The sequence below is a fragment of the Mustelus asterias genome, chromosome 3, assembly GCF_964213995.1.
Source record: "Mustelus asterias chromosome 3, sMusAst1.hap1.1, whole genome shotgun sequence".
Lineage (NCBI taxonomy): Eukaryota > Metazoa > Chordata > Chondrichthyes > Carcharhiniformes > Triakidae > Mustelus > Mustelus asterias.
The window spans coordinates 50,339,509-50,365,932 of record NC_135803.1 but is presented as its reverse complement, the minus strand read 5'-3'; the positions used below and the strand labels follow the sequence as shown (position 1 = coordinate 50,365,932).

General features: G+C 43.1%; 1 protein-coding gene across 1 annotated transcript in view; it reads right to left on the bottom strand.

Annotated features, from left to right (window-relative positions):
• The window catches only part of pik3cb (phosphatidylinositol-4,5-bisphosphate 3-kinase, catalytic subunit beta), a 191,660-nt gene that overhangs the window by 92,176 nt on the left and 73,060 nt on the right, over positions 1-26,424 (bottom strand). Inside the window, exons 2-4 of the mRNA XM_078208702.1 lie at positions 13,311-13,497; positions 8,583-8,811; positions 2,368-2,591 (exon numbers count right to left, since the gene is read on the bottom strand). Of these exons, the coding sequence (XP_078064828.1) occupies positions 2,368-2,591; positions 8,583-8,811; positions 13,311-13,463 (606 nt within the window). The 5' untranslated portion in view covers positions 13,464-13,497. The remainder of the gene's footprint in view (positions 1-2,367; positions 2,592-8,582; positions 8,812-13,310; positions 13,498-26,424) is intronic.

Genomic DNA, 26,424 nt, shown 5'->3' with positions numbered 1-26,424 from the left:
CACCATTTGCTCTTAAATTAGCATAAGCATACATTTGGTAGATTGCTTCATTGCACTGAAACAGTTACAACACATATTCCTCATGCCAGATCTGGAAGATTGAAATTTTATATTTATTATTAGTTGCTGATCTATCTTCCAAGACATCTTGCAGAGGGAATGAAGACCAAGGACACTTTTCTGATTAAGCAGAATTGAACCAGTCTAAACTCAGGCAGGGAAGCACTGAGGATGAAACAACCATTATGGCATCAGTGCTAGCTCTCCTTTATGTGCTTATGATTATCCAAGTAACTCTTTACATTCTCACAAATTGTTTCTAAATGCTTCCCCACTATTGACCTTAAACTGTAATTGCTAGGTTTTTCCATGACTTTGCTATGTCAACCCACCACCAGCCCATTCCTGAAGATGGTAGGCTTTAAATTCTAGCAAAATAACTTGCACAGCTTCAGCAGAAACAAGGACTAACATTTTACCTGAGTAAAAGTAAACTTATAAGAGTGCGAGAGAGATGAAAAGTCAGTGAGCAGAAAACTAAATTGACATCTATTGATTTTCAAAATATGGAGGAAAGAAAATCAAGCAATGTCTGGTCCAGCATTATTTAAATGTAGTCAAATAATTAGGAAGTCAGCAATACAAAGTTGGAGAAAAGGAATTGAACGGAGAGCAAATATAATCAAAAATAATGGATAGGGGGAAAAAAGAGAAGGAAATAGCCAATGGCTATTGTTATTGTGAAATAATCCTCGGGTGGATGGAGCTATTACAAGCGGGCATAACTATAGGGTTCGTGGTGGGAGATACAGGAAGGATATCAGAGGTAGGTTCTTTACGCAGAGAGTGGTTGGGGTGTGGAATGGACTGCCTGCAGTGATAGTGGAGTCAGACATTTTAGGAACATTTAAGCGGTTATTGGATAGGCACATGAAGCACACCAGGATGATAGGGAGTGGGATAGCTTGATCTTGCTTTCAGATAAAGCTCGGCACAACATCGTGGGCCGAAGGGCCTGTTCTGTGCTGTACTGTTGTATGTTCTATGAAATTGGATTTTGCTTGTGCAGAGAGGAACATAATTTTCCTCTGACAGTGTACAATGTCAGTTTTTTTGCCCTACCAAATCCTCAGTCTGGAAGAATGTAAGATTTATATTTCCTGAATAAATATTTTTCAGAAAGTAAGAGCACTTGTCAGGTCTCCAGCAGCCATGTTGACCTTGATGTACTCCCTGCCAAGGACAACAATTCTACTGAAGAACTTACAAGTGTGAGGAGTCAATGAAAAATACTTAAAAGAGGAATAGGAGTGAAAAGCTGAATTTAAAAAGCATTTAGAAAAGTGTTATTATTCTCTTGACAGAACAGAAATGATTTAGCATGGTGTTAATGGAATGCAAAGTAACAGCTACCTGCAAGATACCACATGGCGGTATCTGGACAAGTCATTCAGTGTCACTGTTCTCTTTAGTACTAACTAAAACTTCATGAACTCATGTTGATTATTGTTGGTCAACTGACCCTGGTCAAAGGGAGAAAGTTTAACAATGCCAAATCAGCTCCCAAGAACAATCAAGCAATGTAAATGAAAATATTTTCCCCAAATTTCAACTGAGCTCAGGGATCAACATCTTTGAGCGTACATCTCAATCAAGAGGATTGTAGTAGAAATTGGCGCTACTTGAATTTCTTCTCCCGAGAGTCGTGTGTGACATTTGCATTGTACAGAATTGCCTTCTCATATTGACATGATTCCGTTTTATCTTGGCTCCTGTTGTGCTATTCCCCTTGTTCATAGTGTACAGCGGATTCCTGAGCACTGGTACAAACAAGAGACTTCTGTGCACACGCAAAGCTACTATATCAATACATTCTGCAATCAAAGTTAGAAATGCTGTTTGATGAAAAATATGTAACGTTGTGATGTTAAAAAAAGAAACAGTATACTCAAAGCCCAAAAGATGATTTCATTCTTCCAGAAGTACTGTTAATCGAGTTGCAGTATTTTAGCAATGCGGCCACAAGTATAACTCAAAGCATATTCAATGCCCAACAATGGTTAGAGCAAGGCTAGAAATTCATGACTTCACTGAAAATGAAGTCAAGCTCTTTTTTTTTTTAGGAAAAACAGCTGTGCTCTATACTTCACGATTAGAAGCAGGACTATGCAATGGATCTTCTGGTTCTATCTGCCCATGGATCGGAAACTCCCACCCAAGGTCAACAGGCATTTTAATGGTCCATTTAATTATCCATCCTGCCCATGATGATTCCCGCAGCACCTGGAATCGGAAAATTTACCCTGGTGTGTCTATGGACATTAAATACATTCAATCATAGCCTTTTTAGAACTTAATGCAACATACCTGACAGGATTCAAACCGAATGGCTATGAGGAAATTGTCTTTGTATAGCTTGTCTTCCGCATGGTTAAAGCCAGTCGATTCAATTTCTGGAGGAAAATTGTGCTGCAACCAGTCCATCCAGGAAAGTCCCTGACGTTTCAACATATTCTCCTCATTAATCTTACGCATTTTGCTACGGAACTCTTTCACTTCAGGGTCTGTTAGTGCATCAAACTCATGGAGACCTAGATTCCAACACAATTATTATGCAATCACCTCAGCACAATCAAAACCTTGTTCTTTTTTGCTCAGTTTAATGTCAATTAAACTAGGCGGGACAGTAAGTTGCAATGAGGAAATAAGAACCCTAAAAATGGATATAGATAGGTTAGGAGAGTGGGCCAAAAGATGGTAGATGGAGTCTAACGTGGATAAGTGTGAGGTCATGCATTTTGGTTGGGAAAAATGGGAAGGCAATCTATGATCTAAATGGGGAAAGACTTCGAGTGCTCTGGTGCAGAGGGATCTGGGTGTCCTCATTTAGAAAAATTACCATGCAGGTACAGTAGATAAGAAGGAATAAATGTTGGCATTTATAGCTAAAGGAATAGAATATAAAAATAAGGAAGTATTGCTGCAACTACACAGGCATTGGTGAGATCACACTTGGAGTATTGTGCACAGTTTTGATCCCCTTATTTGGAGGAAAGATGTAGTAGCATTGGAGGCAGTTCGGAGGACGTTCACTAGATCAATTCCAGAGATGAGGAGTTTGTCGTATGAAGGGAGATTGAACAGTTCAGGCCTATACTCTTTGCAATTTAGAAGAATGAGGGGAGATCAAATGGAGGTATACAAGATGATAAAAGCTATGGATAAAGTTGATGTTGAGCGGATGCTTCCTCTTTTGGGGCATTCTAGGATGAGAGGTCACATAGTCTTAGGAAAAGGAGTGGCAAATTTAAAACATAGTAGGAGGAGAAACTATTTCTCCCAAAGGATTGTGAATCTATGGAATTCGCTACCCCAAAGTGTGGTGGATGCAGTGAGTAAATTTAAAGGAGGGGTTAGACAGATTTTTAATTGGTAATGGGTTGAAGGGTTATGGGGAGAAGGCAGGAAAATGGGGATGACAAGCATATCAGCCATGATCGAATGGTGGAGCAGACTCGATGGACCAAATTGCCTAATTCTGCTCCTATATCTTATGAACTTACGTCTAAAACTTCTGTCTCAGATATTCTAAGGGCTCTGCTCAGATGCAGAAACCATATGATCAAGTGGCTGTATGTAGGGAACCCACTGCTCGTCCTTTGATCTCCCATGGCACCAGAGGACACTTTTAAACCATTTCCAGACTAGCCAAGTGCTCTGTGAAGCCACTCAACATCAGGAAGGTCGCCAAGACCATCTCAGCAAACAATAACTCACGTTGTCGAGGAATGCTGACTATGCTCGAAGATCTAGCCCCTGACAAGGCTATTTCTTGTCTCTGTAGCTATGCACACGCTAAATAAGTGGGAAGTAAATAAATACGTTTCTAAATAGACAATAGTCTTGGGGCAGGAGCAGGAGCACAGAAAAGGAAGTACCAGCTATTCCATATCCTACAATTCCCTCGAAAACAACAGAACCTCATTACATTTTATAGTCTGTTTCCCAGCCTTCCGATGTTTCTGACATGGGATCATTCACATCATGCACTGAGATCTTGCTGAATAAGAAGGGAACCTACAACCCATTATTACAACAAGATGATTTTGTTTATGTAGATGGAAAAAGAGACATAGACCAATTGTTAATAGTGTGCATTAGCAGCCAAACCTTGAAGATAAGAATTAAATCACAAGATCTCTCAGTATAAATATGCCATAATGGAGGGATATGGGGATTGGAGTGTTGATGTATATGTATGTCGGCTGTATGGGTATGAACACTCTGGAGTGAGAAGGTAGTGGATGTTCATGGGCCATCCCGAAAACACAATAAAGTGCGATAAAAATACAAATTTCTCCTTCTCAGATTGGAATCATTGCCTCAAATGATCATAGATTAAAATTTTGGACATAATAGCTGAAATTAATAGTGACTTAAACGACTGTTTATTATGTGTTTGCCAAACTGAGTGTACCGTGTGAATACATTAGTTGCCAACTATTGTTCTCAATTGACTTCAGCAAAAGTATTCAGGTGCATAATGACAGCCAATCCAATATCCCTCATTGTAAACCCCAGCAGAACTTAGGATTTCTCTTGGGACATTCCTACTTGTTTAAAGTTTAAAGTTTATTTATTAGTCACAAGTAAGGCTTACATTAACACTGAAATGAAGTTAGTGAAATTCCCCGAGTCACCACACTCCGGCGCCTGTTCAGGTCAATGCATCTAACCAGCACATCTTTCAGAAAGTGGGAGGAAACCGAAGTACCCGGAGGAAACCCATGCAGACACGGGGAGAACGTGCAAACGCCACACATAGTGACCCAAGCCAGGGATCGAACCTGGGTCCCTGGCGCTGTGAAGCAGCAGTTCTAACAACTGTGCTACTGTGTCGCCCCAGTATATATTTACCTCCCACACACCTCCAAATTAAGCTGGAAGATGCATGTTCGTGAATAGATATTGAATTGATTATGGAAACTCTCACCATACTGGGCTTTAAACTAAATAGTGGGGGGGGGGGGGGGGGAAGGGTTCAGGGGTATGGGGAATTACAAAATCAAAGGTAAAGGAGAGGGTACGAGTGAGGGTTAATGATGAGGACATTCATCTAGTTAAAGGAGTCAAGGGCTCAGGCAGAGTATAAAAGGTGACAAACACAAGAAGGGAGGTGGTCAACGCAGTGCAAGGAGATGGTCTGGGGAATGATAACCAGTTTGCGACAGGTAGGGACAGAGCGTGCAATCAAAAGAATGCACTAACAAATCGGGTCCATTATGAAGGCTAGCATAAAGACACTTTGTTTCGAATGCTACGTGCGTTCAGGTAAAGTGAATGAGTTGATAGCACAAATCAGTACAAATGGGTATGATCTAGTGGCCATTACAGAAACGTGGTTGCAGGGTGACCAGGACTGGGAACTGAATATCCAGGGGTATCAGATAATTCGGAAGGATAGACAGGAAGGAAAAGGAGGTGGGGTAGCTCTGTTAATTAAAGATAACATCGGGGCGGTAGCGAGAGATGATATAGGCTCTAAGGAGCAGAATGTGGAATCGTTGTGGGTGGAGATGAGGAATAGTAAGGGGAGAAAGTCACTGGTGAGCATGGTCTATAGGCCCCCAAATAATAACTTTGAGGTGGGTCGGGCTATAAACAAGCAAATAATGGATGCGTGCAAAAACGGAACAGCAATAATCATGGGGAATTTAACCTGCATATTGATTGGTTGACTCAAGTCGGACACGGTGGACTTGAAGAAGAGTTCTTAGAATGCTGTTGGGATAGTTTCCTCGAACAGTATGTTACAGAGCCTACAATGGAATGAGCTATCTTGCATCTGGTCTTGTGTAATGAGACAGGTAAAATTAATGATCTTCTTGTGTGAGGGATCCTCTTGGAATGAGTGATCACAATATGATTGAATTTCTAATACAAATGGAGGGTGAGAAAGTAGGGTCCCAAACCAGTGTCCTCTGCTTGAACAGAGGGGAGTACAATCGGATGAGGGCAGAATTGGCTAATGTAGACTGGGAGTGCAGACTAGTTGGTAGGACAGCTGAGCAACAGTGGCGGATTTTTAAGGAGATTTTTCTCAGTACTCAGCAAAAATATATTCCTGTGATAACGAAGGAATGTAAGAAAAGGGATAACCAGCCATGGATAACTAAGGAAATAAACGAGTATTAAATTAAAAACCGATGCGTACAGAGTGGCCAAAACTAGTGGGGAATTAGAAGATTGGGAAAGCTTTAAAAAACAACAAAGAACAACTAAGAAAACGATAAAGAAAGGAAAGATAGATTATGAAACAAAACTAGCACAAAATATAAAAACTGATAGTAAACGGTTTTACAAATTTATAAAAAGGAAAAGAGTAGCTAAAGTAAATGTTGGACCCTTAGAAGACGAGAAGGGGGATTTAATAATAGGAAACAAGGAAATGGCCGAGGCCTTAAACAAGTTTTTTGTGTCGGTCTTCACGGTAGACGACACAAGTAGCTGACCAAAAATTGATGGTCGTGGGACTGTAGGGGGTGAGGTCCTTAAAACGATTACTATTACTAAAGAGGTAATGCTTGGTAGGCTAATGGGACTAAAGGTAGACAAGTCCCTGGGCCCGGATGGAATGCATCCCAGAGTACTGAAAGAAATGGCAGAAGTAATAGCAGATGCGTTGGTTGTAATTTATCAAAATTCGCTGGACTCTGGGGAAGTGCCGGCTGATTGGAAAACAGCTAATGTGACGCCACCTGTTTAAAAAAGGAGGTAGACAAAAGGCGGGTAACTGCAGGCCGGTTAGCTTAACATCCGTAGTTGGGAAATTGCTGGAATCCATCATTAAAGAAGAAATAGCAGGACACCTGGAAAAAAATGGTTCGATCAAGCAGATGCAGCATGGATTCATGAAGGGAAAGTCGTGTCTGATGAATTTACTGGATTTTTATGAAGATGTAACGAGTGCAGTTGACAGAGGGGAACCGGTGGATGTGGTGTTTTTGGATTTCCAGAAGGCGTTCAATAAGGTGCCTCACAAAAGGTTGCTGTAGAAGATTAAGGTACACGGAGTTCGGGGTAAAGTGTTAGCATGGATTGAGGATTGGCTATCTAACAGGAAGCAGAGAGTTGGAATAAATGGGTGCTTTACTGGTTGGCAGTTGGTGACTAGTGGCGTGCCGCAGGGATCGGTACTGGGGCCTCAACTGTTTACCATATACATAGACGATCTGGAGGAGGGGACCGAGTGTAGGGTAACAAAGTTTGCGGATGACACAAAGATGAGTGGGAAAGCGAATTGCATGGAGGATGTGGAAAGTCTAGAGACAGATTTGGATCGGCTAAGTGAGTGGGCGAGGATCTGGCAGATGGAATATAACGTTGACAAGTGTGAGGTTATCCACTTTGGAAGGAATAATAGTAAAATGGACTATTATTTAAATGGTGAAAAATTACAACATGCTACTGTGCAGAGGGACCTGGGGGTCCTTGTGCATGAATCGCAAAAACTCAGTTTGCAGGTGCAGCAGGTGATCAAGAAGGCAAATGGAATGTTGGCCTTTATTGCGAAGGGGATGGAATATAAAAGCAGGGAGGTCTTGCTGCAATTGTACAAGGTACTGGTGAGGCCGCAACTGGAGTGCTGGGTGCAATTTTGGTCCCCTTATTTGTGGAAGGATATATTGGCCTTGGAGGGAGTACAGAGAAGGTTCACCAGGTTGATACCGGAGATGAGGGGGTTAGCTTATGAGGAGAGATTGAGTAGATTGGGCCTGTAGTCGTTGGAGTTTAGAAGGCTGAGGGGAGATCTTATAGAGACATATAAGATAATGAAGGGGCTAGACAGGGTAGAGGCAGAGAGGTTCTTTCCACTTAGAATGGAAACAAGAACTAGAGGACACAGCCTCAAAATAAAGGGGGAGTCAGTTTAGAACAGTGTTGAGGAGGAACTTCTTCTCTCAGAGGTTAGTGAATCTTTGGAATTCTCTGCCCATTGAAGCAGTGGAGGCTACCTCGTTAAATATGTTTAAGTCACAGGTAGATAGATTTCTGATCAATAAGGGAATTAAGGGTTATGGGGAGCGGGCGGGTAAGTGGAACTAAACCACTATCAGATCAGCCATGATCTTATTGAATAGCGGGGCAGGCTTGAGGGGCTAGATGGCCTACTCCTGCTCCTATTTCTTATGTTCTTATGTATCAAGTAACCTATGAACTAAACCAAAAGAAAGGCGCATTACCTAGTGTTTAATCAGTCCACCTTGGGAGTGATTAACAGTGCTTTTGTGCTTAAGATAGAGATCCAGCCCAAATCAAAAAGAAGTTTTGTTGTTTACATTGGATTGGACACATCAGTATGCAGAGTTACTGTGTAGAATTATTTAACTGTCTGGCCTTAAAAGTTCAGTGTACGTACCATACATTGTCTATAGTAATTTCAGTCAAATACATTGACAGTGCAAATGAAGATCAGTCTTCATTTTAATTTATTGGAAGATCAGAGCACATGATACATCACTGTTGGCATTCAATCTAGAAAGATGCAAAACATTTTCAAGCAGAGTAAAGAATTGACCTACCTTTCCCAATAAGAACACCAATTTTTGAATCCAGTAGTTTTTCAGATCGATTGCAGTTCCTGGCCACAAGTTTTAAAACAGGAAGGAAAGGTCGGACATCACAGAGGCGTCGAGATTCGTCCTCCAGCTCTTCATGCACAGCTGACTGGTTTACACATTGAAACATATAGGCGTCCTGTTCGCCAAGGACACTGTACAATGGATATGTCTGTGCCTGTCTCCATAGGAGCTACAACGCAACAGATAAAAGATTATCCAGCGTGCAGGCTAACTTGCCAAATTAGAAGATATAAATAAAAACAAAAATAGCTCAGTAAAATGTTCCTCACTGTAATGCTGGCTCTGTGGTCAAATAAAAAATGTACTGGCCCAACTATTAAGAGGGGTTAACATGTCAGCCAAGGCTCAGTGGTAGCACCATCACTCTCGAGACAGATAGTCAAGGGTTCAAGCCCCGCTCCTCAGACTTCAGCATATAATGCAGATGGGCATTTCAGTCCAGCATTGAGAAAGCGCTGCACCACTGAAATATTGCCCTTCAGATGAGATGTTAAACTGAGGCCCCTTTTACCCTTTGAGGTAGACCTAAAAAAATCCCGTGGTACCTTTTGAAGAACAAGTGAATTCTCCTGGTGCCCTGGTCAACGTCTATCATTTCACCAACATTACTGAAATAGAGATCATCCGCCTGTTATCTCATTAGTGTTTGTGGGACCTCATTTTCAACAAGTTTCCATCATCCTTGGTTGATACTGGGATGATCCAGCTGGAAATACACTTGGATGCGGATGTCAGCATTGGGCTGGATGTGATGTGCACCATCTTTGAATAGTTTGCATAGATATAACATGGCCAGGCTGAGAGACGGTAAAAGGTACTCGTGGGACCATACTCCAGCATGAAGCACCCCTCCAAGAGGGGAGGAGGAGGAAAATCATGATTTTTGGTTAAAAAGGGAGTACATCTAACTTACTTTAACGACATATATAAGCTGCAGCCAGAAATGACTCATGCAAGTATAGGCATTCACTGTAATTCTTCACTGCTGGAAGTAAAGTTATTATGGAGGAAGCTGGTGAGGAGGCTCACAGTTTTATTATAGTCACCATCTCCAGCCATATGTGGCAGGTCAAGTCGATTATTAAATCTGAATGATCTTAGTCATAAGAGTCAGAGGTTTACAGCATGGAAACAGGCCCTTTGGCCCAACTTGTCCATGCTGCCCTTTTCTTTTTTAAACCCCTAAGCTAGTCCCAATTGCTCGCATTTGGCCCATATCCTTCTATACCCATCTTACCCATGTAACTGTCTAAACGCTTTTTAAAAAGACAAAATTGTACCCACCGCTACTACCACCTCTAGCAGCTTGTTCCAGACACTCACCACCCTCAGAGAAAAAATTGCCCCTCTGGACCCTTTTGTATCTCTCCCCTTAAACCTATGCCCTCTAGTTTTAGACTCCCCTACACCTTTGGGAAAAGATATTGACTTTCTAGCTGATCTATGCCCCTCATTATTTTATAGACCTCTATAAGGTCACCCCTCAGCCTTCTATGCTCCAGAGAAAAAAGTCCCAGTCTATCAAGCCTCTCCTTATAACTCAATCCATCAAGTCCTGGTAGCATCCTAGTAAATCTTTTCTGCACTCTTTCTATAATAGGGTGACCAGAACTGTACACAGTATTCCAAGTGTGGCCTTACCAATGTCTTGAACAACTTCAGCAAGATGTCTCAACTCCTGTATTCAATGTTCTGACCGATGAAACCAAGCATGCCGAATGCCTTCTTCACCACTCTGTCCACCTGTGACTCCACCTTCAAGGAGTTATGAACCTGTACCCCTAGATCTCTTTGTTCTGTAACTCTCCCCAATGCCCTACCATCAACTGAGTAAGTCCTGCCCTGCTTCAATCTACCAAAATGCATCACCTTGCATTTATCTAAATTAAACTCCATCTGCCATTCGTCAGCCCACTGGCCCAATTGATCAAGCTCCTGTTGCAATCGGAGATAACCTTCTTCACTGTCCACTATGCCTCCTATATTCTCATCCAAATCATTAATATAAATGACAAATAACAGTGGACCCAGCACGATCCCTGAGGCTCACCACTGGTCACAGGCCTCCAGTTTGAAAAACAACACTCTACAACCACCCTCTGGCTTCTGTCATCAAGCCAATTTTGTATCCATTTAGCTACCTCACCCCGGATCCCGTGGGATTTAACCTTATGCAACAATCTACCATGCGGTACCTTGTCAAAGGCCTTGCTAAAGTCCATGTAGACAACATCAACTGCACTGCCCTCATCTACCTTCTTACTTACCCTTCAAAAAACTGAATCAAATTTGAGAGACATGATTTTCCACTCAAAGCCATGCTGACTGTCCCGGATTAGTCCTTGCGTCTCTAAAAGATCTACTTTTTAAAAACTCAAATCCATTCCAAAGATGTGGAGGTTAGGTTGATTGGCCATGCTAAATTGCTCCTTAGTGTCCCAAGATGTGTAGGTTAGGGGTATTAGCAGGGTAAACGCATGGGGGTATGGGGAGGGGGGCTCGGTGGGATTGTTGTTGGTGCAGATTCGATGGGCCAAATGGCCACCTTCTGCACTGTAGGGCTTCTATTCTAACTGTTGACTGAAAAATACCAACAGAAATTTCTGGAAATGGAAAGCAGCTCGGACGTTGGATTCTGATGGAAAATATACATCCTGGATCGATAATATACCCTTCCTCGAACAGATGCTGTGCCCTTGCAGAGTTTACTGGGCTTTAAGAAACGTTTTATGTTGATTTTCAGCCCGATAACAAGTTTTGTTTATATAGGCTGTATTTAGGGACATTCCATAAGATACTCTGGGCAATCCCTCGCAGAGGATCAAAGATAATAGTTTGCACAACAATTGCGCAGAAATGCCAACTTCCTCTGGGCAATTGCCCTTTGCTGGGAACCATCCTCAAGCCACAGACTGGTCCCTCCACAGGATCCCCGGCATCCCCCCCTCAACCCCATCTTATCCCTAAACCTCCAGGGGACCACCCCAACTACATTCCCCACGGAACTCTCCACACACTTGGGGTCTCCCCCACCCTCAGACTATCTCCTCCATGGGGCTACTCCAACCTCTCCAACTCTCCCTCCCTTGGGACTCGCCACCATCCATTCCCTGTGCCCCTGCCCCGAACAGTGTTCTTTACATCGCTCCCCATGGGATTTCACCTTGCCCAACCACATACACACAGTCCCCCCCGACCCTTCCGCTGACCTGATGTGACCCCCTCCACCCCCAATCTTAAGACTGACCCCATCCAAAAGGTCAAATGCCCTGCCCCCACCAATGTCAGACTCCATCCCGAGGTCAGAATCCCCCCACTGACAGTCTGACATGCTCCCATACCCAACTCCTCCACACACACTCCCCCATGTCCAAGCACCCCTCAATGTCTGGATTCCACCCCCCCAACAATGCAATCCTCTGACCTCCAATCCCCCAATCCTCCCCACCCCACAAATCCACTTACATTAGACATTTAACCTTCCGCCTGGACTATCAATTTGAATGGGTATTTACCTGGTTTATGGCAGCTAATGCTGTTAAAGGGGGAAGTTGTCCTCCTTCAATTTGACCCTGCGCCTCAGGATGAGTTGGCCAGAATCAGTAGTTTGGGCAAGGCAGACTCAGAAGAAATTTCATGCAAATGAATGGGCACGGATCCAATTGCCACCCTAAGGATGTTATAGTCCATGGTACCTTTAACATAGCAAAAGCTTAAAGGGCCTGGTGGCCTATTCCTGCTTCTATTTATTGTGTAAAACGTCCCAGGACACTTCAATGAAGCAAAATTAAACAAAACCTGACCAGTAAGGTGGTATTAGAGTCAATGACCAAAAGCTTGGCCAACAAGGTACATATTAAGGAGCATCCTAAATTAGAGAAGAGGAGAGCGGTTGAGGAAGGGAATTCTAGAGCTCAGGGCAACTAAAGGCACAACCACCAGTGGTGAAACAATCTAAAAATAATCAAAGAATTCCTTTCCAAATGTAAATAACATTTTCTGCAGAACCTCCTGTACACAGAAGATAAATATTGTCGGTCATTCTTCAGTAAATCCAAAACCGCTACATTAAACTTTAATCACATCAGTTTGTTGTATTAAAGAAGCTGAGCTTCATCATAAATATGAAGCAAAACCCATGACCAAAAATCACCAGGGCTCCTCATGGAGTGGATTTGATTGTTACCACGATTAACATTCTCTTTTAAAAAAGTTAGGATTCAGGAGTTTACATTTCTGAACTTCCAATGGAATTTGCAATGATTTATAAATCACGGCAGTAACTCACTTCTTTTCCAAGTATCTCCTACACACGGAGACACAAACAGAACTCAGAACAACACTCGAATTGACATCAGAATTGACAAATGGGAACAAAGAGGTACAAAAATCCACCCACTCATTTCAAGAGATATAATTTCAGAATCATTGTGATTCAACCATGAAGCTTCAACCATCACCAGGCAATCTACTGATGCTACACATGCAGAAACAACAAAATTTACAACACATTTTAAATTCTGCTCAGTCAAATTTACACAAGGAGGGGATGGAGGGGATAAACATACGTGAGGAAGTCGAGGGAATGATATTGTCTACTTTCTTTCTAATTTTCTATTAGAAAGCAAGAGATAAAAAAGCACAGCCAGAAACGATAAGCTTACTTACCGATTTGATATGTTCAATAGTGGCCTCCCGAGGCACATCCAACTGGATGTACATTCCCGTGGGTAGTAAGAAGTCTGCAGTGATGCAGTTATCTGCTGGAATCTGGGAATCTACTGCCCAGATATCCAAGGGGTCAGTCATGGCAGGAGGCATGATGAAAAGTTAACGTTATGACAACCATATGGCTCTGTGAAGAAACAAAGCAGCATCTCAGAATATCCTTCAGACAAAATACACAGGTAAATAAAAGTCTTACACAACTTCGTTCAATATTCAGCCACCAAAGAAAAGAATTAAATTACTGGGCTGGAGGAGCAGGAATCTACTGTGATGAATTAGTTGGGAGATGTCAGCCTTTAGCAGGAACACGTTACAAAAGACAGGACATATTTTGATAGACTGTGAGCAACCCCGTAGGAAATCTAGTATCAATCTAAAAATTGTTCCACCAGCTCACGGCAATATTCAAAGCTTATGTTAACTCATCATAGAATGCTAAGATGTTGTCAATTCATTGACCGTGAAACATAATTCTGAAGATAACAGTTTAAAATAATTACAGGAGCCAAATATCTTACATCTTTAAAAAAAGATTAAAAATAAAAGGCAAAAGACTTCATGTTGAAGCATTACATTATGTGGATAAATTTGGTTTTGTAAGGTACATGAAAGAAATCTTGGGGTGGAAATTGACATGCCCTGATTTTCTGGTGCAGGGTTGTGATTCTTATGAATCCAGACTCATTCAGATGAACATAAAAGCAAAACACTGCAGATACTGCAGATCTGAAATAAAAACAAAGTGCTGGAAAAACTCAGCAGGTCTGGCAGCATCTGGGAGAGAGAAACAGTGTTAACGTCTCGAGTCCAATATAACTCATCAGCGGGCGACGACGAAATTTAATGTAGCCCTGCAGCTATTCTGCAGGACTTTCAGGCGACCATTCTTCCATATTTCCCGACCTTCTGGCGCAGAGACAATGGGCCTCTTTCTGTGCTGTAAAACTCCGACTTCCAACAGCTCCTCTTCTCAGAACTCACTTCTAGACTAAAATCCAGGCCATGAACTGGGTTCCTCAGTCCACATGTATTGCCTGACCTGCTTTTTAGCATTTTATCATTCGGATGCACTTGCAATATTTTGTTTTAGTTCACAATCTAGATCCATTCCATGTGGCTTGTCAATGAATGATTAAAAAGTAACAAAAAACTCTCATCAATAGTCTATCTACCTTACCCAACACTTAAAACCCGGTTGGAAGCTGTGTCCTGGTAAAGTGATTAACTCGCGTAGTCGATAAACAAATGGGTCCGGGGGGGGGGGGGGGGGGGGGGGGGGGAATAAAACAACTCTCGTTAGAGCTAAATCAAAAGCATCATGTATTCATACATTGAAACCAAGGGGCGCACACATCTAGTAAAGAAGTTTTACAACTAAAAAAGGGGTATAGATATTAATTCACATGAAGATAAGAGTCCAGTGAGGGTTCCCTCACATACGAGTTGAAGTTCAGGCAGGTTCAGCTAGCTGAAAGCAGGAGTCACTGAATTCCTTCAAAAGTGGCGATGGCGCAGCATGATGATGTTAGCATACAGAGAGTTGGTTCGCTCTACAGGTGAAGGCAGGGTTCTTCCAGAGAGAGAACCAGGTTTTGAGAAGTTTAGATTTGAGGCAGACTTTGTTATCAGCCTGGAGTCTTTCTTTGGCGTCGACAAGTTGGATGTTAACAGGAGACTAGGATGTATCGTTAAAATTTTGCAAAGGTCAAAGGAGCCTAGGTTAAGTGGTATTACGCATTGATGAGTCAGTTTCAGGTCAACGACGAGTTTCTACAGGCCTGATTTTCCACCCCGCCTTGCAGCATGTTTCGCAGCAGTGGAGGCAGATTGGTATTGGTCAGCGGCGGGACCTCCTCTGGAACACACCCCCCCCCCCCCCCCAGTTTAGCTATCAGCAGGCCTGGAAGATCCCACCAGTGAGAAAATTCTGGCCTACATCTCTCATCAAAATCCTATTCGCACCTTTGCAGGAATAGTGAGTTATAAGTCTAGGCTGGGGAGACATTCCACCTGTTGCTCCTCTGTTTCATTGATTATAATGGATCCAACCAATGATAGGTGTGAGTATCCACAAGGATGAGGGTGAAGCTTTGTCCTGTGACTATTGGGAGTAGTGTAACCAACTTGCATATCATGTGACCTGTAACAGCCATGTTTTTGGTCTAACAAAGTCTATTTTTAAATAAGCAGAAAGTAAGGTTTGATTTTTAAAGTTTATTTATTAGTGTCACAAGTAGGCTTACATTAACACTGCAATGAAGTTACTGTGAAATTCCCCTAGTTGCCATAGTCTGGCACCTGTTCAGGTCAATGCACCTAACCAGCACATCTTTACACAATTTATGATCTCTTTCATGAATTATGGACATGACAGAGCTTAATAAAGAAATGGCACTTTAGTAACTAAGATTTCAAGGCACTATACCTGAATAACAAAGCATTTGCAACAAAATTAGATTAATTTTGTTGCAAATAAATTGTCTGCACAGATAGAAATAAATGGGTTTAAATCGAATAGCCATGAAGTTGTGGTTACAGAATGACCAAGGTTGACGAATTAATAGTCTAGGATACTCTATTTTTAAAAGGGAGAGGCAAAATGGAAAGAAAAGGGGGCAGTGGGGAGAGAGTGGAAATAACTGATAAAGGATGGGATAAAAGAGAGTAGAGAGAAAAGGATCTCCGTTTGGAAAATAAAATAGAATCAGTTTGATGAAGCTAAGAAACAAATAGAAAACATTAGTGGGAGTGATGTATAGATCCCCTCCTCACAATAGTAGTGTCGGACACATTACAAATCATCTAATTAGAAGTTTATGCAACAAGGGTAATACAATAATCATCTGGAATTGCAATCTTCAGATAGATAGGACAAAACAAATTTGCAGTAAAGGTGCAGAGTACTAGTTTAGAAAATGCATTCAAGATATTGCTATCATTCAGCCAGTTGAAGAACCAACTGGGGAACAGGTAATTTTAGTTCCAGTATTGTGAAATGAAAAAGAGCTAATTAAGCATTCAGAATTTGACAGAATTCCACATTGAGCTTGAGTGATTTACTGAAGTCCAAATCTAGGGTCTTAAACCTGATCAAAACAAATTACATAGCTATTAGAAGGCAAGTTGGCCAAGGTAGATTGGGAAACTACATCAAAAGATTTGATAGCAGACAGAGTGGGCACGGCAGCAAGCACTGTTGCCTCACAGCTCTAGGGACTCAGGTTCGATTCCCACCTTGGGTGACTGTCTATGTGGAGTTTGCATACTCTCCGTGTCCGCGTGGGTTTCCTCCAGGTGTTCCAGTTTCCTCCCACAGTCCAAAGATGTGCAGATTAGATAGATTGGCCATGCTAAATCGTCCCTTAATGTCCCAAGATTGTAGATTAGGAGGATTAGCAGGGTAAATGCATGGGACAGGGGGTGGGCCTGCGAAAGAATCAGTGAAGACTCAATGGACTAAATGGCCTCACACTGCACTGCAGGGATTGTATGATTCCATCATAAGCAACGTCAGCATTTAGAATTAATTCATAATTCACAGCAAATATATCTCTACTTGAGGAATAAAAGCCCCACAGGACATATTGCCCAACTGTGGTGGTGATGACACTTTTGAATGAGCCAGTAATGTAATGAATAGAGGGCTGAGTGTAAGGGGTTTTGAAAGCGAATTGGGAGATGGCTCTTTCCAGTAATACAGAAAGATTGGGATGTGGAAGGGGGATGTGGGTGATGAGCGATATATGGAAGGGATCAGAGAGGGTTTTATCAGTGATCAAAACTATAGAAATAGCAAGACATTGTGAAATGACAAGGACAATGAGCATTTGTGAATATGGTTCGGGGAGTTTATATAGGAGAGATTTAGGGAGGAAAATGGGGCAGTGAGCTCAGAGGAGAGAGAACATGATAAGTTCATATGGAGCTTGAAATCACAGAGGATGTGAAGCTGTTCTATATGAAGGCTGAGGGAGGAAAGCAGTGGAGAAATCTCAGTGTTAAAATGAAAAGCACTAAAATGGTCTAAATTACCCCCAGTAACAACCGTTTGCACTGTGGATTGCACAGAGAGGAAGTGGGGTGGGGGGGGAAGAAAGACAAAAGTAGCCACGTTACTCAGGCAGTAAGATTGACGTTTGACAATTTTTCCTCATTTAAAATACTCAAATCCACAATTCCGAGATCGTTACATTGACAAAACTTCCTTCCCATCTCCGGGGACAAAGTATGAGCCAAATGCAGTTTACAATGTGGTCCTATAAAAGGCCAGGTTAGCCCCAGGTTAACTCCCTTGAGCATTTAATTCAGACAAACTTAGAAAGGGCAGCAACAGGGCATAATAAATTATCTGTTCCCTCAAACACAAGAACAAAAACAGTTAAATTGGTCCATTCTTAATCACCAGCTCCCAACTCGTATGCCTATGGAAATCAAGCACACGGACAATCAATCAATCTAGCCCACTGTAATTTCCCACAGTTGAATTGTATGTTAATGTAAAGTCCAGCTGAGATAGGAAAGTGGATAATGGGATTTCGTACTGAAGAACACCTGCAACTATAAACCGTACCCTTGTAGGGGGTCACAACCCTTGTACGGCAAAACAATTGGAGGAGGGAAAAAAAATTAACCTTCCTTTGCATTGTGTTTCGTCTTCCTTTTGAGTCACATTTCCAACCTTAATAACAATCTATCTTTGTAAGTATTTTTAATCTTTTCTTCCTGGACTCTCTAAACAATACTAAGACTGTTGGATTCAAGTTCTTTACTCTGACAGATAGTCAGAGATTTGGGGATGGGTATTCCAGAGCTTAGCGCCTGAAGGCATGGTCGCTAATGATGGAGCAATTAAATTCAGGGATGATCAGAATTAAATGAATGCAGATATTGAAGGGTTATGGGGTTGGTTGAGATTACATCCATGTTTGAATTATCTTTGGACTGTGGAAAGAAACCGGAGAACCCAGAGGAAACCCTAGCAGACACGGGGAGAATGTGCAAACTCTGCATAGACAGTGACCCAAGCTGGGAATCGAACCCAGGTCCCTGGCACTATGAGGCAGCAGTGCTTACCACTGTGACACACCAATACACAATGAGATTAGTGTAAGTTTGTACAGTAATGTAAAATCATTTTTTAAAAATTCATTTTACAGGATTATGAGCATCACTGGCTAGTCCAGCATTTACTGCCTATCCCTAGTTGTCCTTCAGAAGGAGGCGATTCACTGCAGTCCCTGCGGTGTAGGTACACCCACTGTTCTGTTAGGCAGTGAATTCCAGTATTTTGACCAGCAAAAGTGAAGGGACAATGATATATTTCCAAGGCAGGATGGTGAGTGACTTGGAGGGAAACCTCCAGGTGCTGTTCCCAGGTGTCTGCTGCACCTTCCTGCCAGATGGTCACATGGTCACATGGAAGGTGCTGCTGAAGGAACCTTGGTGAGTTCTGGAGGGCATCTTGTAGTCAGCACACACTTCTGCCATTGTTTATCGGTAGTGGAGAGGTTGGACTTCTTCAATGTTCACTGGACAGTGTTGAGCTTCTTCAATGTTTTTGGATGTGCGCTCATTCAGACAAATGGAATATTCCATTACATTCCTGACTTGTACAGGCAAGCTAGGGTAAATGCATGGGGTTATGAGGATGGGGCCTTGGTGGGATTGCAGTCGGTGCAAACTCGATGGGCTGAGAGGCCTCCTTCTGCACTGTAGGGATTCTATGATTTTAATGTAGTGGGCTTCTTAAGGTAGTAAAGGGTGACTGCTGGACAGTCTGTCAGGTGTAACACAGTGGCAGCAAGGTATGTAGCCATGGGAAGGAGAAAACAATGAAACCATTAATAGAAGCTCAGCCATTCTTCTTATCCTCTGAAAATCTGACAGTTTTCTCAATGCAGAAAACAAACAGTTTTGAAATGTGAGCAATAGCCTTTAGGTATCAGCAAACTAGATTAGCCATTGTAAGCTGGTTTAAATGAAGCATGCAAGGCTTGTCAAACAAGAACCACAGGGAGGTAAAAAGGAACCTTACAGATGTCCTTGCAGAAACAAAATTGCTAACTTTTCATATTTAGTTAAAGGGTGCCGGAAAAGTAAAGTCTGTAGGTGAACTGCCATGCTTTCTTCTTCCTCTTTTCTGCCAATTATGTTATGTAATCAATCGTCTCAAGATGACAGCCAGCAGATTCCACGGAAGATTATTATAGAGAAAATAGCATGGATCAGAAACACGGGACAGCTGTGAGCTTGAGTCATAGGCCAAATTGTGCCAGGGTGCGAGAATGTGGTTAAGTGACTAATCCTCCTCACTACTGTCGGTGCTGTAAGTGAGCCAATAGGCCCATCTGGGCTTTCAACAGTAACATGACAAGAATTTTAATCAGCTTTGAAAAACAGATGAGCTACTATTTGAGGGTGATAAAGTCAGAGGTGTTTGTGTCAGCTCTTTCGGTCTCTTCATTCAAAACATGGCCACTTCCTAAACAAGGCAAAAAAATAACATCCCACATGACCTTCCATTCATCGGATAAGAACGCCTTTCACTGCAGTTTCACCAACTGCACATTTGCGAGAATATTTTCAGTACTGCATGATGAAGCATTCAGTCACTTCGTCCTTCCTCTCCTGGAAATGCCACTCTGCTGGTGAATGGTTCCACAGTCACTAGTCACCCACTTACCCAAATGGTCATTCCTTTAAGCCTCGGAAGACTAACATTTAAAGTTTGAAAGCAATGTTAAAATAAATTAATATGATGAGTGAAAAATCAATTGAAAATATGCAAACCAATGGTGCATGAGCAAAGATAGGATGGGGTTAGGTTTAAACGGAGCTAATGGATGTCTCACCTGCGGACTGGACAGCAAGCAGGAGCCCCACATTGCCTCTTTTAGGGAAGGCCCTTCAAATTAAGTGCTACTCAGGCACTTAGAACATAGAACATAGAAAAACTACAGCACAAACAGGCCCTTCGGCCCACAAGTTGTGCCGAACACATCCCTACCTTCTAGACCTACCTGTAACCCTCCATCCTATTAAGCTCCATGTACTCATCCAGGAGTCTCTTAAAAGACACTATTGAGTTCGCCTCCACCACCATTGACAGCAGCTGATTCCACTCGCCCACCACCCTCTGTGAAAAACTTACCCCTAACATCTCCCCTGTGCCTACCCCCCAGCACCTTAAACCTGTGTCCTCTCGTAGCAGACATTTCCACCCTGGGAAAAAGCCTCTGAGAGTCCACCCGATCTATGCCTCTCAACATCTTATACACCTCTATTAGGTCTCCTCTCATCCTTCGTCTCTCCAAGGAGAAAAGACCGAGCTCCCTCAGTCTATCCTCATAAGGCATGCCACTCAATCCAGGCAACATCCTTGTAAATCTCCTCTGCACTCTTTCAATCTTTTCCACTTCCTTCCTATAGTGAGGCGACCAGAACTGAGCATAGTAGGGGTCTTATACAGCTGCATCATTATCCCCAGACTTCTAAACTCAATCCCTCGATTGATAAAGGCCAGCACACCATACGCCTTCTTAACCACCTCCTCCACCTGCGGGGCCGATTTCAGAGTCCTATGGACCCAGACCCCAAGGTCCTTCTGATCCTCTACAGTACTAAGAGCCTTTCCCTTTATATTGTACTCCTTCATCCCATTTGACCTGCCAAAATGGACCACGACGCATTTATCTGGGTTGAAGTCCATCTGCTACTTCTCCGCCCAGTCTTGCATCCTATCTATGTCCCTCTGCAACTTCTGACATCCCTCCAGACTATCCACAACCCCACCAACCTTTGTGTCGTCGGCAAACTTACCAACCCATCCCTCCGCTTCCTCATCCAGGTCATTTATGAAAATGACAAACAGCAAGGGTCCCAGAACAGATCCCTGGGGCACACCACTGGTGACCGACCTCCATTTAGAAAAAGACCCATCTATACCCACTCTCTGCCTCCTTTGGGCAAGCCAGTTCTGGATCCACAGGGCAGCAGCCCCTTGGATCCCATGCCCTCTCACTTTTTCCAGAAGCATTGCATGGGGGACCTTATCGAATGCCTTGCTAAAATCCATATAAACCACATCTACCGCCTTCCCTTCATCAATGTGTTTAGTCACATTTTCGAAGAACTCCACCAGGCTCGTAAGGCATGATCTGCCCTTGACAAAGCCATGTTGAGTATTCTTGAGCATACTAAACCTCTCTAAATGCTCATATATCCTGTCCCTCAGGATCTTCTCCATCAGTTTACCAACCACTGAGGTTAGACTCACCGGTCGGTAATTACCTGGGCTATCCCTATTCCCCTTCTTGAAAATAGGAACCACATCCGCAATCCTCCGGCACCTCTCCCATCTCCATCGACGACGCAAAGATCATCGCCAGAGGCTCTGCAATCTCTTCCCTCGCCTCCCACAGTACAAAGAACAAAGAACAGTACAGCACAGGAAACAGGCCCTTCGGCCCTCCAAGCCTGTGCCGCTCCTTGGTCCAACTAGACCAATCGTTTGTATCCCTCCATTCCCAGGCTGCTCATGTGACTATCCAGTTAAGTCCGGATGGGATGTAACCTGGGGTACATCCCATCCGGACCCAGCGACTTATCTATCTTGACGCCATTCAAAGATTCCAGCACAACCTCTTTCTTAAAGTCCACATACTCAATCCTTTCAGTCCACCGCACGCCTGCAGTACATCCACCCAGGTCTTTCCCCTCTGTGAAAACCGAGGCAAAATACTCATTGAGCACCTCTGCCATTTCTAGTGGTTCCGTACAGACTTTCCCGCCTTCACCTTTTATAGGCCCTATTCCTTCACGTCTCATCCTTTTACTCTTCACATATTTATAGAATGCCTTAGGGTTCTCCTTAATCCTACCTGCCAGGGCCTTCTCGTGACCCCTTCTGGCTCTCCTAATTTCCTTCTTTAGTCCCTTCCAATAAGCCATATACTCTTCTAAATCCCTATCTTCGCCAAGCTCTCTGAGCCTTTTGTACGCTTCCCTTTTCTTCTCGACGAGGTCCCGCACAGCTTTCGTGCACCACGGTTCCTTTAACCAGCCAACACCTCCCTGTCTGCTCAGAACATTGTCCTGTAGAACCCTAGACAGACATTCCTTGAAAAACTGCCACCTCTCTTCAGTACATTTCCCCGAGAATACCTCCTTCCAATTTACTCCTCTAATTTGCTGTCTAATGTCTTCATATTTCCCCTTACTCCATATAAACACTTTCCTAGCTTGCCTGATCCTCTCTTTTTCCAATGCAAGCCTAAAGGAGATAGAGTTATGATCGCTATCCCCAAGATGCTCTCCCACTGAGAGATCTGACACCTGTCCAGTTCATTGGTATCAGATCAAGTACAGCCTCTCCTCTTGTAGGCTTGTCCACATGCTGTGTCAGGAAACCCTCCTGAACACACCTAACGAACTCTTCCCCATCCAATCCCCTTATCCTAGGGATATTCCAATCTAGGTTTGGGAAATTAATGTTTCCCATCACAACTTGAAAGGCCAGAGGCTGGCAGTTCTTCTGTACTCAGCAGTGTCATCAGGAAGGTGGTAGGTGCTGCCAGTATTGCACCTACGCAAGGCCTCGGAACTGGGAGGGACCCAGGCATAGGTGTGGAGTGGGGGGAGGGGAGGGGCAGGGAGGGGAGGGGAGGGGGGGCTGTGAGGAGGTTTGGCTGTTGGGACAGGGGGAGTGATTTTCAGAGGGGGTCCCCTTCCTGAGGGCGGGTCCCTCTCGATCGGCCACTGAGTGTCTTTGAATGAGGGATCCCCTCCATTCCAGGGAGCCTGCAAGCAAAAGATACCAGTTTGCTGATACTCCCCAAATGGCAAGTCACACCCACCATTGGATTAACTCTTAACACCAGTGGGAAGAAGCCCTTAAGAAACCACTTAGTGGCCTCTATTGGCACTGAGGTGAGAAGACCACTCATGAGCCTTCCTGTACCAGAGATAATTGGGATGGAGGTGGGAAGGTGGCCAGGTCCCTACCTTCCTGCCCAATTAAATGCACCCTGGCCACCAAACTCACCACAGGACAAGAGAATTAAAAGCCGCCCATTTATGGGAACTTGGGAAACGATCCGTTTACTAAAGAGAACAGTTGCTGTGCTACAAAACATGCTCAGCGTAATTCTTGATATAGGAATCTGGAAAGGCAGCAGTTGATATTTAATCACTTGAGACAGGGTTTGATGTCCAACCTTCCTTGACCAGACATCTGCAAATCCTTCCAACCAGAGTCAGGAGCAGGAACTCTGGCTGTGTTTTTTTTGTCTAGCCCAAGGATGCAATGGCTAATTATAGCATCCTATTCTCACCAGGAAATGAACTCGGGACCTTCTGGTCTGCATGTTTCAGTTCCACCTGCTTCTTGCACCTCAGCCCTGTTTTACGATATTTTGCTGTCGTATAAAAAGTTTCTTTTACATCTGTTTAGGATCCAACCACGATTATACTGATATTTTAATGGAGGTGTAAACCTATGATGGTTTTGTCCACAACATCCCTGACAGGAACTTCCACATTATCGAGCTGGTACATTTCGGTTTTGCCTTCTCGCTTCTCACTCTCTTCCTCCAAACTGATGATTCATGTCCGAAAACAATGCCAAAAGACCTTCAGCAATTGCAACAAGGAAACAAAACTTTACTGATAGGAAACTTCCTGTTATTAAATTGGTTTTTCTCTTAAAATTTACTTTCAGCGTTTGCAAATTACTGGGGAATTACGTACATGAAATGGTACTAGCTATTCTGTCCACCCCTATATGAGTGAGATTTTCAAATTCCATTTCACATCAGTGAAAGCGAGTTAAGCAAGAAGCAATGCTGAGTGCACCGGATTCAATTATAAAACCAGTATTGATAAATTAAGTGGATTAAGTTAATGCTTTCCTGCTCCAGCAAGATATAACACAAGCAAAGATAATAACATGACTCAAACCACAACTTTACTTGAACCACTGCAATATTCAGTCATTTTACAAACAAACCGGCTGTTAGACATGTCTGAAGCTCAAAGAGGAAAGGGGAAGTGGGATGGGGGGGGGGGGGGGGGGGGGGAGAATGCAGCTGTAGAGGACAGAATTTCTGGTCTGGGGCAGTGGAAGGGATGGTATAAATGGCAATGAAGGAAGGGAGAAAGCGATTGAGAATGAAGGTGGATGGAAATAATGGAGAGAAGAATCGGGGCAAGAGCTTGGAGCAGCTCTTTGTGTGGGGCGGAGGAGTGGTCGCAAGAGAGAGGAGAGGCTGGGTGCAGAAGGAAGGAGATTGCCAGCATTAACTGAGGCTAAGTGGGAAGAGAGAGTGCAACATCAGTTGCCTCCATGAATTCTAGGTTGGAGGGAAGAGAATCAGCCTTATTGGATTCCACTCCAGTAGAAGAGCACCCCAATTTGTCTCTTCAACGTTTGAAATTCCCCTTTTCTGAATTTGTGTTTTGACTCCTGCAATATAAAAGAACGAACATGTACATCCAGCATTGATGATTTTTTTTTTCGAAACGTAAGCTACTCATTTTCACATTACGGCTGTTCAAGTTCTCAAATGGTTGGTGGCTGTGTCAATTTGTTAGGTTGGCACGTACGCTTATGGTATTTGCCAGAAACATCAGGTTATTTTATTTCTTTGCGCAATCACTTGAATCTACATAGTCCTATTAACTGATGGCTTACTCATTAAAGAATATAGTTGCTATGTGCTTGTGCGACGCAGTGCTGAAATACTGTAACACTTGTATGCAAGAGCATCATGTGAATTTAATAAGAAAATTTTAAGCAAGTCACAGGACAGATGGCTCAGTGAGCGGCTATCCAAAAATGGCACAATTCTAAGTTGTACAGACTAACAAGGACTCCAATTTAATTCTGTGATCGGAAAATTAGCTGATCTCAACAAGGACAGTGAGATATCTCAAAGAGTATCTTTTGTTCCAAGTTAATTTCTACCGATCTCTACAAGGGAAATATCACATAGTCAAGGAGTGACCATGAAGAAAACCACTTGGACAAGGATCCTAAGGAGTGCCAGCATTGATTGGATTGGGCTTGAGTTCGCATCTTCAAGAGCAGGGTGGAGGAAATTGGCATAAAAGATGGCTCGGATAAAACCACAGCTATTCCAGTAGTACAGAAAACAAAGTAAGGATCAAAATATGATATAATGCTGGTGGAAAAACTCCAAACCCCAAAATGATGGAATCTTCCATTTAATGTAAACGCCAAGAATTTTTATTTTATTATTCGTTTACGGGATGTGAGCATTGCTGGCCAGGCCAGCATTATTTGAACCTGCTTTGAAGTTTCCGCTGCTGTCTTCTCCTTGCCACTTGTGGTGCGAGTTTGAGTTACTGTGACTTAAGGCATGTATACATGCACGATGCAGTCTCGAGCTATGATCGAGATGCTGGAGGCTCCAATGTTCTTTCCATCACAATGGCTGATCAGGAATCGCTCCCGTTCTTTCTGGCTGTCGTTGGTGTGTGTGGGAAGGATTGATACTCAACCTGTTTGGCTGCTTTATGAATGCATCTTCCTTGGCTATCAAGTCCTGGGTGGGCACTGGCTCAGCAACGGGGATGCTACCCACTGCACTACAAGACCTCCTCTTCCCCCATGTACTGATAAATGGGGGAAACTTTGGTGAACTAAGATGGCTTAAATGGTTCACCTCCTCTATAATTATTCTATGGTCTTATAGAATCATAGAATCCTACACAGTGCAGGAGGAGGCCATTTGGCCCATCAAGACTGCACAAACTCTCTGATAGAGCATCTTATCCCAGGTCCAATCCCCATAACCCCACATATTTACTGCACCAATTCCCCTAACCTACACATTTTGGGACACTAAGGGGCATTTTGGAATGCTAATCCACCTAACCTGCACATCTTTTAATTATGGGAGGATGTCAGAGCACCCAGAGGAAACCCATGCAGACCTCAATTGCAGAACCAAGCATCTTGGAGGAGAGTCTTACTCTACTGTTTCTTCCGTTACAGCAGGACCCAAATATGGACATACATTGATCATTTTTATCC